The 16,582-nt window shown below is 42.1% G+C and overlaps 1 protein-coding gene across 5 annotated transcripts in view; it reads left to right on the top strand.

Annotated features, from left to right (window-relative positions):
- The window catches only part of Hivep1 (HIVEP zinc finger 1), a 143,602-nt gene that overhangs the window by 43,325 nt on the left and 83,695 nt on the right, over positions 1–16,582 (top strand). The window contains exon 1 of one of the 5 annotated variants that reach the window (XM_028867758.2): positions 8,542–9,479. The exons of the other annotated variants lie outside the window; for them this stretch is intronic. Within the exon in view, the coding sequence (XP_028723591.1) occupies positions 9,473–9,479 (7 nt within the window). The 5' untranslated portion in view covers positions 8,542–9,472. Of the gene's footprint in view, positions 1–8,541; positions 9,480–16,582 lie in introns of those variants that run through there. 5 annotated transcript variants of the gene reach the window in all.

Below are 16,582 nucleotides of genomic sequence, written 5' to 3'. Positions count from 1 at the left end.
TACTTTGTTTATGTATGGTATGTATATACAAACAGATATGCTTTGTTTATAGGTAAAATATAACTGGGGTGCCTGTGTGTCTTTCTCCATGAATGCGCGTTTCCTATTTCTCTAGCTACTCTTGTGTACCAGTGTGCACACTCAAGCCGCTCTTTCTCTCTAGGCAGAGAGGAATTGTGGGAAAGGGTGGTACATGACTGGATGCTACTAAAATCGTGAAGAGGGATGGAAGCCTTTGTTGTTACCTGTTAACTTCTGTAAACCCTCGGTTAGCTGCTGTCCAGCTCCCTCCTCCCACCCGTACTTACACTTGCCTGCAACGATACTGCAGCTGTCCTAGGAGAGAGCCCCGTGGCTTTCTGAAAAACTCCTCTCTCATGTATGCTGGCCCCGATGAGTGATGGGAGGAAGTGCTGTCTCTGGTTTCAGAATGAGTTCAAGCCCTGTGTGGGACTTTCCAGACGAGAAGGCGCTTTGCTGGGCGGTCGCCTTGTAGAGCGAGAGCTCGGCAGCTGGGGTGCAGCCAGCCCAAGCAGGCCTCTAGGCTGAGAGCAGGGTTTGGAAATTGCTGACTCTGGTTTGTGCAGAGCTTGGGGTGAATAAAGAAATGTCTTTCAGGTGGAACCAGAACTGGGGTTTATCCATGGAGATTTAGTTTATGTTACTCACTGCAGACACACACTTAAGAAATGACATGCAGCTTCTGCAAAGCCTGGAAAGTGTGTGAAGAAAGACCTCAGGTGGCTTTGTGCAGTACATTGTCACCACTGAGGGTTTTAATCTTTAAAATATGAACATCTTTTTATAAGATGCCCATTGTATATGAAGTACAGTTATGTGATATCTGTGTGGGTGATATTATTTGATCAGTTTTTGAAAGTTAACATTTCTGAAGACACTGGCAGGTGCTAATAGTCATCGTGTGTCTCCCGTGACACATCAGTTATCTCAGGAATCAAAACCACCTTTTGAAACATACCTAAGATACCTTTGTTTGTCAAGAACCGGAAATGATCCCCAGATTATCCTGGTGCACACCCTTGTCATGCCCACTGGACTGTGTCGCCTCAGCTTGCTCACCCCTCTTGTTCTGAAGCTCAGCACAGGGGATTCCTCCCAGTCGAGTCACTCGGTGACCACTTCCGCCCTAGTAGCAGCCAGTGCTGTGCTGTAGCCTTTGGTGCTCAAATGGCTGGGAACATTGCCCCAGAAGACCTGGGCTCAGAAAACTTGACCTTGGAGGGTGAGGTAAAGATCTCATCACCACATTTTTTTTTTTAAAGTATAGTTTTCCTTATTAGAAAAGCTGTTCACTTCCTGTTGCTGGACTAAATGCCTTTGTATTTCACAGCTTTAGAGATTTATTTCATTTTTAACTCTGTGTGTGTGTGTGTGTGTGTGTGTGTGTGTGTGTGTGTGTGTGTGTCACGAGCATGACTGTCCACCCTTGCACCCAAGGAGACCAGAGGTATCAGATGTCCCTGGAACTGGAGTGACAGGTGTTTGTGAGCCACTTGACATGGGCGCTAGGAACCAACCTTGGTCTTCGTAAGAACAGTCCATGGTCCTAACCACTGAGCCATTCCTCCATCGCCCACTCTGCAGTTACTTTCCCCAGATGAGAGACTTTCTGTGCAGCTGCTTTAACCCATTCTCCTCTGAGGTGGAGAAGGCAGGCAGTGTCGACAGTGACCTAGCTCTCTAGTATCTGGTGTTTCAGAGCAAAGTGTGTGAGAGGCATGGTAGACAGTTACTGCTCTCTTATTGTGTTGCATGCAGAGAGAGGTGTGTTTGCGCTCTGTCTTGCCAAACTGTGCTCATTCTTTAAAAATTGAATTCTAAGTGCCAGTTTCTAGTTGGGTTTCCTATCATCAGTTTTGTGAAAGGTCAGAGCAGCAGCAGACAGATGCAAACAGTGAGGAAAGGAAGATCATGGGAAGGGAAGTCCAGCGAGTCCACCAAGTACTGAGTGCTGACCGAGCATCAAAAGTGCCACCTGTCTCCCGAGGCAGGAGACCAACAGAAGAGCGAAAAGGCCGGAGCATGAGTTCATGGAGTGATGAGGTTCCATGGAGCTTAAAGAGGGCAGAACCAGGTTGTGACTGAAGGCAGGTGGCAGTAAGATGCTGTGGCTGCAGGTAATACTTCCTGTAGCTGGTGTATGTCTGGAGAGAAAAGGACAAGTTTCCTTTTCCTGCCCCATGAGCTCTCCTGCAGTGAGGAAGGCCATGGGAATGTAGGAGGGAAACCATGCTGGTGGCTGTGGCTTTCAGCTTCAGCACAAATGTGATTCAGATGAAAATCTTGATATCAGCACAATGCCCATTGCCTATTTAAAAGCAATATTATTTATCCCCCATCAAGAATCTCACTAGAACAATAAGGCGGTATATGTTTTCATTGACCTCCATGCTGAAATGTGAGCTCCCAATGGTTAGTACCAGAAAAATGGGTCATCTTGCCTTTCCCCATTTCAAGTAGAGATAACTACACTTGGAAGCTAATGGCTTTCATGCTCTCATAGCTCATAGCTCTCAGCAGTGTATAAAAAGTACCTACTCTGAATTCACTTACTTTAATCTATCAGTTTTGGTGACAATTTGAAGTATTGTCTGTAGTGTTACTCTTGTTTCAGTCATTTGCCTGAGGACCCTGTAAATCACTAGCTTGATACAAGGGTCCATGCTTTAGGAAGAACAGTATGCTGTCCTTCCTTCCCCCCACGGGTGAAGGTAGAAGTTCATCAGTCTGTGCTCATTGGAGAATTGAAAGATCATATACTGAGAGAATTATAGTCATTTATAACTGTATCATACGGAAGTAACTGCTAGTGATTGTAGTTCATGTATGTGTGTTCATGTAGCTACATGTATACTAAACATAAACATTTGCACGTATTTGAGTGTAAATGTATAAAATGTATGTATGGTCATATAGCTACACGTATATCTAGACATAAACATTTCCACATATTTGTATGAGTGTAAATGTGTGAAATGTATGTGTGTTCATATAGCTACACATACATCTAGACACAAACATTTCCACGTATTTGTATGAGCGTAAGTGTGTGAAATGTATGTGTGTTCATATAGCTACACGTACATCTAGACACAAACATTTCCACGTATTTGTATGAGCGTAAGTGTGTGAAATGTATGTGTGTTCATATAGCTACACGTACATCTAGACACAAACATTTCCACGTATTTGTATGAGCGTAAATGTGTGAAATGTACAGCACAGCTGACGCGGGGCAGCGAGTGTCTTTCTCGTGCTCCTCCCACTCCGTGTGACTGGTGACTAGTGTTGTCAGTGCCACACAATGACTGCACTGTGCTGGCCCCTGACTATTGTAATTGGCTGTGTGACTAGATGGCTTCTGTTGTATCTACTTGGTACTGTGGAAACATGGTCGTTTTTTTTCTCTTCTCTAGTTAACTAGTATGACTTGCTGAAGTGCATTATTCAATTAAGAAAAATACCACACTTTTCTTCTTTTTTAGAAGTTTGAGCATTTGGGGCTGGGATATGATTCCATGGTAGAGCATGCACACGATCCCAGGATCAGTTTCCACAGAGTCTGAACATTTCCTTTGAGGACCTAATTCAAGATTATTTCATTTTATTTTGCTCTTGCAAGAGTTACAAGAAAAATTTATCATCTTAAATACCAAAATTGGGAACGTGTCTGTTTTCCCTTTGCAGAGTTGGGGGTGGAACCCGGGGCCTGATGTGTTCTGGGTGGGTGCTGTGGTGCTGGCCGCAGCTGCAGCTGAACACCGTCCCTCTCAGCCTCGATCTTCACGTTTCATTCACTTTTTCATGGTCTTGTCTCCGTGTTAGGGCTGCTGTTAGGGCAGGATGAGAATTTCTTCAGTGCTTGCTGCCTCCTGGGATAGTATAATATTTGATAATTATATAAATGATGATAGAATCATACGAAGAACACTGATAACCAATGTTACAGTGTGCTATGGGATATCTATTTGATAAATCTGGAAAGAAAAGGGAAAAAAACTACAATTAGAGTAATTGCTTTTGGGCTAGAGAGATGGCTCAGTTGGTAATGTTCCTGTCTGGCAAGTATAAAGACCTAGCACCCACGCAAAAGAGCTAGGTATGGTGAGTAGGCAATCAGGCTGATCCTTGGAGCTCATTGGCTAGTCAGTCTGCCAATCGGTGAGCACCTGGTTCAGTGAGAGAAACCCTATCTCAGAAGATAAGATGGAGAGCTATAGAGGAAGATACGTCATCTCTGGGCTCAACATGCACAGACATACAATGTGTGTGTGTGTGTGTGTATATACCTCCACACAAAAAACTCTTTGATAATAAAGTCTATTATTCTGTCATTTATGTATTTATAAATAGCACCATCTCTCTGTATAGCCCCAGGAGGTCTAGAACTCACTGTCCTACTGTCTTAGCCTTGAAGTACTAGGATTGTTGTTTCTAATTAAAGTAGAAAATCATAGTGTTGTATCCAAGGAGTTGCCTCAAATCAAAAGACACAGCATGGAACATATATATATAAAAAAAAAAAAAAACAGGTAGTGTGGAGGGCTGGAGAGATGGCTCAGAGGTTAAAAACACTGGCTGCTCATCCAGAGGACCTGAGTTCTATTCCCAGCACCCACATGGTGGCTCATAACCACCTGTAACTCTAGTCCTAGGAAATCTCACCCTCTTCTGGCCTCCACAGTCACTGCATGCATATGGTACATAGACATACATCTAGGCAAAGCACCCATACACAAAATAAAAATAAAATGAAGAATAAATTAAACATGTAGTATGAAGAACACTAATTATTTTGTTTGAATGTTTGATTTCCAGACTGGACTATTTTATTTTAAAGCTATTAAATTTCAGAATATAAATTGAGTTACTTCTGTCAGTGTCCTAGATTTGAGGCAGGAGATTTTACTGTGATTATTATAAAGCCTTTCTGTGCTTACAAAACAAGTTATCCAAAATAAGTCGAATGACCGAAATCAGTGTGTCTAGTTTATAGCCCAGGACAAGACAAGCATCCTCTAAGTCACTCCTGTTTGTAAGTGGGCACAGTGAGATATGGATGGGAATCATGCATCCTTGTACTGAACTGTGGAACAGTCATGGGTAAATGAGCCTGTTCTTACACATCTGATTGCTGAAGCCGTATATAAGGTTAAGAAGACTGGGGCCGTCGTCCTGGGAGATTAGATTAAACCATGGAGCAGTTTCAGGGATGTGTTGCCCATGCTACAGTGGAAAGCTCTACACCCATGTTCCTGCAGACAACATTAATTTGACTCCATATATTTTACATGCACACACAAACATGCGCATACACACACACACACACACACACACACACACACACAGGAGCATGCACACATGCACACACTTATGCTTTTTAAAGAGGAATGAAGGTAGGAGAGGAAGGATCCAGGACTTGGAGGGTCATAGTGAAGGGTGGATTTGATCAAAATAAAATGTATCCTTATTTGCAAGGGAAAAAATAAAGAAGAAATTTGAATGCATATTGCTGGGTGGAAGATGCCAACTTGAAATGGCTACATACTGTGTGAATCCAGCTATGTGGCATTTTGGAACGGATAACCTGTGGAGACAGTAAACACATGAGGTTGTGGAGAGGGGGAGATACATGGGTGGGGCTCAGAGGATGTTAGGTAGTGAAACTGTTCTGTATGATGGGTACCAATGCTGCCTAAGTGCTGGTGTATAGAACTTTTGTCATAATACATGGAATGGACACCAGGAAATAATGGAGTGTTAATTCTGGCTTTGGTGATGTGACACTTCAGTTTAGGTTCTGTAGTGTGGTGCTGGATGTCTAGATGCTGACAGTGGAGGAAGTTATGCTTATAGGATGGGGATATATAAGAACTGTACTTTCCAAATGAATTTTGCTGTCAATCAGAGACTCCATGAATGTACATCCATGTCCATGAATGTAGCTATTTTTATAACGAATGCAATACAAATAGATTTAAAATATTAATTTTATTTAATTTTAATTATATGTTTCCCACATCAGCAGAGCTACTGTTACTTGGAAGACAGGCTCTTTGCTAAAGAGAGAGCCTTATGCTTGACCCAATTCGTAGTCCACTGCATGAAAATCAAGTCTCACCCTTGTCCTCCTCCATAGTCTGGTCAGAAGATGGCCTTGCTGCTCATCTGCATGTCCCACAATCCAATTGCTCATCTGCATGTCCCACCATCCAATGTGAAAGGTCTTGAGGGTATCTCAAGTTTCCTCCCCTTTCTGTGATTGAAGACTTGCAGGCAGGAGATCCCCAGGACAGCTAGTGTGCTGCTTCACTGTCAGCAGTGAGCCTCCTGTCCTGGAGACTCGGTACCATGTGACTAGTAGTGTAGCTAGAGTTTTCTCTCTGGATCCCGCCAAGCCCTGGCAGTCCCGTAGCCCACTTATAAAATAAACATACAGATGATTATATTATTTAAACTGCTCGGCCATTAGCTCAAGCCTACCATTGTCTAGCTCTTACTCTTATACTCAGCCCATTTCTGTTAATCTATATGTTGCCATGTGTTCCGTGCCTTTACCTGCTTCCTTTATGTGATGCTCCCTGTATAGCTGCAGGCTGGCATCTCCTCCTCTCTGCCTTCCTGTTCTCTCAGTTCTCTCTGCTAGTCCCGCCTATACTTCCTGCCTGGCTACTGACCAGTCAGTGTTTTATTTGTCAATCAATCATCCACAGCATAATAGCATTTCCTGATGTGCTCAAGGTTGTTTGGGAAGCTTCTCTATTGAGTATTTGGTAATACAACTCTTTCTGAGTGGATTTGAATGATGGGTAGAAATGTTAGTTTGGAGGAAAGGAGGAACAGGAAGAGGATCTCTATTTCTTTAGGACCCTTCATGACAATCAGTAGTAAGATGTGATAAGTGCTGAATTTAAAGTTTATAAGTCCCGGAAGCCAGCATGTTGAATTGTCCTGTCTCTGTCATATGTGCGAGTGGGAAGACATCTAGGAAGTCAGGCAACTTACTTTTGTTTGAAACTTTACCTTGGTGCTTGGAGGACCATGTGCAGAGATTCAAAATAGGTCATTGTCAATCAAAAATGGCGCTGTAATGGCTGGGCTCTGACTTGAGAGCACAGGCCAGTGTCAGTACTGCTGGAGACTTGGAAAATGTGTACAATTTATCTGTATTAGCATTTGAATGCAATACTTAGTGGGAATACTAACGATGTAGTTTTCTTAAAATAGCGTTCATCCAGCTAGTGAATTCACCCAGCTGGAGCTTAGAGAAATTGGTAAAGTTAAAAGCAGATGATGTGTTTGTTGCAGGGCCACTTCTAAGTTACCTGTCTCTTTTGAAGTTGACTCATAAATAAAATCCTAGAATTATTGACCATATAATTAAAAGAAAGGCCACAAAACATTCATTTAGAAAGGATTTTTTTGTTGTTGCATTTCTGATGGTAGGGTTATGAAAATGAATATAACCTAGCTTTTGTCTTTCAAATCTAGCCTGTAAGATCGTATATGAACAAATACCTTGTTTGGGGGTATTGAGTTCTGGAAATAGAGCCATTGGGTGGGAACTGGATAATCCATATACTTTAGGCCTGTGACTACAGGCTGGGCATGCAGGGCAGTTTCCTCCCGCTCCCTGAGGTGGCTGCTGCTGGGACTAGTGAGTAGCACAGGCCACATTGAGTGGCCTTGTTAGCTTGAAAAGGAAGAGCTTCCCAGTGTGCATGCAGGTATGTGTGCATTTAATAGCTCACACTCACTATGCAGCTAGCAGCTGTTTAAATTACACAAGCATTCTGAGTTTCAGTCTTACTTCTGGGGGGAGTGTGTGGTGGGAGTGGGGATATTAGAAGCAAAGCAGGCAGTAATTTCCGTGGTTTTGATCGGATTGTGTCCCTGTGTCATCTGAACTCATATACACTTGCTCTGAACTCAGGGTAAAGGTCTTGATCCTCACATCATGCTGATCGATCCCTTTGCCACTTCCCTCACGTGTCCTGCATTGAACTTGAACTTTAGAAGCTCTGGCCTCCTTCCCTTTGCTTTCCCTCGCATCCTGTTCCATTTCCAGCAGCCACACTGCTCTGGGTCTCTTGTGTCTGTGTGGTCTGACACCTCTGGTCACTCCAGGTATCCTCCGGAATGCTGGTAGGCTAGGCTGGCCTTAGCTGTTTGAGAGACAGCTTCCATGGCTGCAAGTGACCCTCCTGTGCGTCCCCAAGCATCAGAGTGCCCAGCACATTGATAGGATTTATTAAATGCTTGTGGAATAATTAAATGAAAGTTTTGCTTCCTATTTCATTTTTGTAATTTTTTTGTGCATACATATGTATGTAGGTGCATGTGTGCATGCTCATGTGTGTGTGTGTATTTAAATTAACTATTCTGTTGTCTTTGAGACAACCCAGTATTTAATAACAGTGTACAGGAAATGTATCTTTTTGTTATAATATGTATATTAAAACATTCTTTTTATTATATATTTATTATTTGAAACCATTTTTAACTTAAATATATTTTGAACATATTCTTCTCCTCCCCCAAGTCCTCCCAGATCCTTCCCTAAGACCTTAATTTTTGCTGTATCCATTGCTCTAAAGCAATTGTAAAACATATTCTGATGTGACCATTAATACCCGCCAGTTATTAATATGATATTGTAGATGAGGACCCTGTCACTGTGATCTCTGTAGCCATACAAAGTGGGCACCAGTGTTGCCTCTTTAACTATGTATTCAGGAAATAAACTTGAAACAGTTTAAGTACAAAGTGTTAACAGCTAAAGGGGTTTCTGACCAGTCTGTGATTCCTGGGGGATTCTGCCTAGATAACTGACTGGTTGTTTCAAAAAGCAATTAAAAATAACTTGATTTTTCTAAATAAATGTCAGTCTCCAAAGGAGGCAGTGTATATTGGATATGGTTGGTTTGGGATCATTATAATGGATAGGCAAGGTCTCTTGTCTCCATCTCTGTAGCCAAATTGCAGGCTAGCTAAACTCTTAAAGGACTCTTATCTAGAAACCCAGATACAAAGGGTCTTGCTGAGACACTGGATTGGGAATTGGGACTCAGCAAATTGCAGTTGTCTTTGGATCTTCTGTCAGGTTATGTAAGTGGTCAAACAAATGGATTTTTAACTCTGATTTTCCTAAGTTCAGAAGGATGTTCTGGAGCACAGGACGAGGAATGCACAGCTGTTACTTTAAGAAGGAAATTAAGTCTGGAGGGAAAGCAGGCTGTTAGGACTGCTGACATTTGTGGCCTCCTTTCATTTGCGTAAGAGGTGGACTGGCTTCTCTGTGGCTGCCGTTGCCATGGAGAGGTAGTGGGGGAGGACTCCCAGGACTGCAGCCTGCCAGCCAGTGAGCAGCAGAGCTGCCTCTGAGTGTGACGTGCAGGGGCTGGGAGCTCAGGTGTGCCAGCACACAGATAATGAGGATGGCTGACCTGCCATGGCTGGTAATGTGACTGTGCACATACTCCTGGGTGTGATGTGTGTGTGTGTGTGTGTGTGTATGTGTGTGCGCGCGCGCGAGTGTGTGACTGCCTGAGGTTTGCTATGTGAATGGAGAAGAAGCTTGTGTTGTTGTGTGTTTCCACCCTTTGATGTGATTTCCTTCACTTGATTCGAGTTGATGAAGAGTTTAAACAGTTAAACCAAATGTGAACACTGTTTATACTAAGAAACTAGTTAACTTCACCTGGCTTGTTTGCATCTAGATATCATCTTTTAGCAAGGCATATAAATAATACCTACACTCAGGAAAATCTAATATGGTAGGCTGAACGGTAACCAGAAAGGAGTGCGTTACTAGCTGCAAATATTAACACATGGCTGTCTAGAGCAGTGCAGCTCGCTAATGCAGGAGCGACAGTGAGGTGGAAGATGATCTGCAGAGCATGCAGAGGGAAAGGAGCAGGGGTTCTGAAGATGAATGTACTGCATCTTGAGATGAATTTTGATCTTTGCTATTAATATTTTTGAGGGAATCATTTAATGTCAAATAGAAAATCATTAATAGTATGAGTTTCTAGTAGGTACTCATTATGGCTTCTGTTGCTCTGATGTAAGATGCCTGTTGGACAGGAAGCTGCATGAATTTTAATTTCTGTTTTCTTGTGGATTGGTAATTTCTTAATAACTTTATTTTATTTTTAACTATGTGTATATGTAAGTCCCTGTGGAGGTATGTACATGTGATTGCAGGTGTCCAAGGACTTTAGAAGTGTCAGATCTCCTGGAGCTGGAGTTCTGGGTAGTTGTCAGACACCCAGTCTGAATGCTAGGGACTACGGAGGGTCCTCTGGAAGAGCGGTCTGTGTCTGAACTGTGGGACCAGCTCTCCAGTCCCATGATTGGAAATTATAACCCAAACTCTGAAGTACTATTTAAGAAAATATTTCTAAGTAAAAATATGCTTCTTTTGAGGAAACACATCATGTATTAAGTTTATCAAAGACAGTGAAGTTCATTTGACTTTTAGTTATCTGAAGAAATCTAAATAAGGGCTGATTATTAATTCTGTTTTATAATAAAGAATTGAAAGTGTTATAGGTGGGAAAATAAACTGAGTAGTTAACACACACTACAGTTTAGGTTAAGAGCGATAACTTACTCTGCCAAAAATAGACAGGTCGGGGGAGGGAAAAGGAAAGGAGCAAGGGAAAGGTGTGTGCATCTCTGTAGTCCTCAGTAGAAGCAGGACAGTCCTGAGTTCAGGGACAGCCCGTGTTGTTTAGTCACAGTTGATTGCACACTCTGTCTTAAAAACCAAAAGCTGGAGATGTGACTTGGCGGTGGAGTATTTGCCAAGCATGTGAAAGGCTCTTTGATGCCCATTCTCACCCAAAGAAATATATTATAACAGAAGATTTGCAGAATGTAAAAGTGTATTGTATCATTTATTTGGAAAGTATCTTTTCAACTTAAAGTATCTCAGACACTTTAGTAAATATTGAAGACTTTATATATATATATATATATATATATATATATATATATATATATATATATCCCATCTTTAGATGACAGCCTTTCTTGGCATCTTGGAAAGTTCTGTGGTTTTCATGTGCTGAGATATTCCTTATATTTAAATTATACTATCTAAAGTTGTAAGCATTTGTAAATTATATGCAGATGTTGATGGAGCCAGTTTTAATTTTCTTAATTTTAATCCCATGATACACCTTTGTAATTAAAATGGAAATAAAATTAATTTTCTCAATTGAGAAGTATGAAAATTACATATTAGAATTTTTATGGAGGTCATCATTGATGGCACCCAACTACTTGCTAAGTACTCTTCTGAATGTACTGATGCTTTTGGAGCCTCTTGCAATATTGGGAGGTAGATGCTGTCTTCTCTCCCGTTTTACCAAAGAGGAAACTGGAGTTTGTTCCAGTGTCACAAAGACAAAGAAAGATGGAAGAAAATTTGCAGCTCCAAGTCCTTACTGGCAGCGGGGAAAGCGTCCTACTCAGGTGTCCCTTCTCCTTCGGTGCCTCCATTGTCTGCTGAGTGAGGGAAGGAGTTTCCTCCTCATGGTTTAGTTTTCTCAAACTTGGATCAGTGAACATACATGAGCACGTTAGTATTGACCGGGAAACCTCCATGGGATTAGCTGTTGTTAGCACATACTGTTTCACATGATAAAACTTAAGAGACTAATCCCCACAATTTTTATTGCCTTATTTGAAAGCAGTTAAAAGTAGGAATAAGGAGAGTGTGGTAATGTCACATTGAACCTTTTCAGCTCATTCACTTCCTGATTTTCAACAAGATTTCTGTCCTTTGCAGTTATCCACTGGAACTGAGCTGTCTGGAGGCTGTCCTGTATCTGGTACAATATTGAGCAAAAACACTGGCCTCTTCTCGTCAGATACCAGTTACAGCCTCTGTCCCTCAGTTGTAACAAATACAAATGTCTCTAGATATTGCCAAATGCCTTTTAAGGGACAAACTCATTCCTGGCTACAACCGCACGTTGAGTTATGTAGGCAGCATAGATCAGTAGCATCACAGGACAGTGAGTTGGAACAAGGACTTAACAAAGATGAGAAAGATGAAGCTTTCACAAGAATGGTATGAGAGAAGAGGCTGGCTTGTACGGCTGCTGTGGCCACACACAGTGTGGAAAGGAGGGCAGCTCAGGGCATGCCTGTGGCAGAGTGACCCAGAGAATAGACTCAGGAGGTGGGGGTGGACTAGGGTACATAAGATGCCTGGCTTGAAGAGGTATTTTAGAGGTAGAACCAGAAGACTTGGGTTTTTCATAGTGTTGTCCTCCTTACAAGGAATAGAGGACATTGAGCAGTCTGCAGGACTGACCGGCCACTGAGGGAAGACTCTGGCAAAGTCTGCCTGGAACTCACAAGTATTTTGTTGGAATATTAGAAACTGCTGAATATCTCAGACCTTAATGAATCTTGCAGCCTTGGTCTTCAGTCACTGACTGCCATGTTTAAAATTAAGTATTGATTTGCCAGGTGGCAGATTAACTGTGATCTTGAGAAATGAAATAGACATGGCCTCTTCTTATATATCTACTTACAGTAAATAACTTGTTGGACACCAAATAAGTATTTTGTTCTCAAGTCATCACTGTGAGGTTTATAGATTCATTTAAAAAAATCCTTTCCCCTGGGCTTCCGCATTTCTTCTTTCTTAACATACAGAGGCAGGGGGATAGGTGTTTTGAGACACTACCTCAAAACAGAGAGAAAAACAACATTGAAAACATATCCAGACAAATAATATGAAAGATAGAAAGGATCCACCCCAAAATAGAGAACTTAAGGTTTGCCTAAGACCACAAATCATAATGGACAAATGAGATAAAATTAAATATCACATCACATTATATGGAGTAGATGAAGTTCTGTGTGAGGTATGGGAAGGGAAGGAATTGATACCTTTCTGGAATTATCAACAGGTATTTCTGCGAGTTGGGATGCAAAACCAGGATATATCCCCACCACGGAGCTGAAGACTTCATTGAGGGGTAAAACACCTAAGGCAGGAGGAGATGGGTACTGTTGGTGCATATTACAGTGGCCCCAGTGAGGGTCAGGACAGGGCTCCACAGGCACAGAATATTGAACATCACATACGGAAGATAAGAAATTGCCCACTTAGGCAGGGTGCCTTTCTGGTGTACCTGAAGAATCCAGACATTGGTGTGTATAGTACAGTGTCTGCAAGTTCACACCGAGAGTTACTGTGCCTGGATTAACCTGGCACTTCCTGTGTTAGTGCTGCGAGACTGTTCTGTAGGCTGCAGTCTGTGCCTTTAGAAAGACCAAGGGCACATAGCTGTCCTCTGCCCTGTTGGCTCTCTCCTCCTCTACCCGCTACCCTCCCCCTCTCCCCATTGTGCCCTCCCTCCCCTCTCCTCCACCACCTCCTTCTGCTCTTCCATCTCCCCTATTCTCCTTTCTCATTCATTCCCTGGTGCTGTGATAGACAAGTGTTACCACTGAGTCATGGCTCCAACCCCTAAGAAGAAATGCTCTCAGTGGCAGGAAAACAGCATGTGCTATCTCCTTTCCTTTATCTATTTAAGAGCAGTGCATGTACATTGATTTTGTTTTGCTGGGTTATTTATAGTTCAGGGACTTAGGAAATAGTGAACCTTATCAGCTATACTATTATCAAAGTAATAACATCTCATCTCTCCTGCCTGTGCTGCCCAACACTAAGTTCCATGATTTCCCATGTCTGGGCATTTGCTAACGCATTTTCCTCATGCTTTGCTTCATATGGCTTCTGTGATGCACTTAGACTCCTGGGCCAGTGAGAATGGCTGATAAATGGCTGGCAAGCCATCTTGGGTTTGGTTAGATAAGATAGGCCCATGCATAAGAAGTTCCAAGTCTAATTACTGTCACTTGTGGCTCTGAGGTGGTCAAGTGTGGCCTTTTGTGAGCCACATGAAAGCTCCTTTTCTTGACTGCAATGGCTCTTGAAGCACATGAATCCTCGGAGTTTCTTGGCTTAGGGAGATTATATTGAAATTTTCATGCATTGCAAATTTGATCATAAATATTTGTGTAGAGGCACTTAAATGCACTAAGAACTTTCAACACTCTCATAATTTTCCGTGAGCTGTTATGTCAAGGTAACTGTGAAGATATACAAAGATTGTACATACAACAGCAATTGGGATGGTGGCTTCCTTTCAAACAAGGGCGCGTTCATATTATTATAGCACAAATCTGTATATAGTACATATGCACATACAAAATATACGAACTGTTACTAATTATTTAGGCTAGTGGCTTGTAAAGATGATGTAAGTAGATGGAGAACAATTTTTTCCCTTAAAATGTGACTTCATGTATTTTAATAGGCAGATTTGGTGATAATGTTTCATAACTATTAGTTATTTAAAAACCAGTTTAGGGGCTTTGTCAGAGGCTGGCCAGTAATAGAGAGCTGGCCCTTTATTTAATGATTGGCCATTAGTAGTAAGAACACATGGTTGAAGCTTCCAAGTTTCTAAAGCTTTAAAAATAATTTTCTGTTTTTAGTAAAGCATATCACTCAGTAGCTAATATTGTTTGCATTTGAAGTTACGGCAATTGTAGAAAATTGGTGATCCGAAATAAACATTTAATCTATTTATAGTCATCAAACAAAACAATGAAACCCTGTGACCTTTTCCCTGTACCTCCCATGGAAGTCCAGCTGTTTGCTCACTTATCATACTGAAAGGGTGGCAAGGACCAGTTAGACACTGTAGTTCAGTTGAAACTTTTTCAGTTTGAATTTGTTGTTGTTGTTTAGTGTGTGTGTGTGTGTGTGTGTGTGTGTGTGTGTGTGTGTGTGTTTTGTTGTTATAAAATGTAAATTCCTCCCTGCTTTTGCAGGGCCATATACTGTGTAGAACAATAAGAGATCACTGCATTTGTCTGAATCCAGTGTCTGGATTATTGGGCATGCCGAGGGCCCTATGTCCAGTGGGGTGCTAGAGACAGTGGTGAGGAACACTGCTCGGCCTCTTCCCTTGGGAACTCTGGGTCTGGTGAGGGTCCTTGCAGTGAAATGAAATGACCACCGTGGAAAAGAGACACCAGATCTCAGGAGCTGTGGGACTGAGTACCTGAGCACGGCTGTCGGCTCTGTCTCAGAGAGCTCTGTAATGGTATCGTTTTGGCTGATTGTTTTGGCTGATTGTGATCGCAGGTCCCCACATAAAAGCAACATCAGTAATTGATGACTGCAGCTGTTATACCCAGGCTGTTGTTTTTGGGTTTTTCCCACTTGTACCACCTACATGCACTGTTTCACATCCTCTTCTGGTTCTCATGGTTGTGGGGGTTTTCATTTGGAAAATATGCCAGTTGGGTAATGTTGAAGTCAATGAACATAGTTCTTAATTGACTTTGGAATGTTGACTGACATTTTGACTAAATTAAATGAATATCGTAGAATATTTATAATAGAATTACGATGGTTAATCTTGTTAACTTGGTGGGGGTTAAAATCACCATGGAAACAAACATGTAGGTGTTTCTATGTGGGATTTGCTAGATGAGGCTAACTGAGGTGGACCTGCCCACCATAAAGTAGGTGGCATCAATCTGGGGTCTGGGGTCCAAGGCTGGATAAGAAGGAAAAAGAGAGCTGAGCATCCTCATTTGTCTCTCTGTTTCCTCACTTCAGCTGCAAGGTGACCAACTACCCCCACTTCTGCCACCAGGCCTCCTACCAGGATCCCCCCTAGGATCCCACCAGACTCCCCACCAGGCTCCCCTGTAGGCTCCCCACCAGGCCCCCACCAGGCTCCCCACCAGACTCCCAACCAGACTCCCAACCAGACTCCCCTTAAGGCTCCCCTGTAGGCTCCCCACCAGGCTCCCACCAGGCCCCCCACCAGGCTCCCCACCATGGTACACTGTACCCTTGAGCTGTGAGCCAAAATAAAGCCTTCTTCCCATCAGTTGCTTTTCTTCATGTGTTTGTCTTAGCGACAAGGAAAGTGACTAATGTAGTTGTCTTTGCTGTTGGAAATTAAAATACCACTAACTGGGAGGAGGAAACAGACATCAAATACACAGTAAAAAAAACCGTTGCTTCTCTGAGGTTAAAGTGAATGTGAAGGCCACACCCAGGAGTCACCCAACTACTTACGAAATTTGACTTTATGAAAACCTACTTGGTTTTAGATGATTGTTGAGTCCCACCATCTAGTTAGTTCCTTTTGAGTTTTTTGGTGATTTTTTAAAATTTTCTTGTAAGACTATTAAAACATTAATAAATAAATAATTTATAAATGCAAGCTTATACAACATAAGTAATACTATTTCAAATAGAATACATGTTCGAGATAAAACTTTTAACTTCTGTAGTAACAAAATATGACAAAGTACAAACTAAAATCCATTAAAATAAAAGAGAAATCTAACTCTCAATTCCCAGTCAGAATCCAAATGCTCAGCTGTGAGCTGTGCTTGGCCTTCTCTGTCAGTTTTCATTCTGACATCTTTCTCTGGAAAAAGACCCATCCCCTTGGCCTACATTCCAGGTTCATTATCATGTGTGAGCTTGACTTTACATACA

Source organism: Peromyscus leucopus, chromosome 5 (assembly GCF_004664715.2).
Source record: "Peromyscus leucopus breed LL Stock chromosome 5, UCI_PerLeu_2.1, whole genome shotgun sequence".
NCBI lineage: Eukaryota > Metazoa > Chordata > Mammalia > Rodentia > Cricetidae > Peromyscus > Peromyscus leucopus.
Note: the sequence above shows the minus strand (reverse complement) of the source record. Positions and strands in the feature narration are given on the sequence as shown.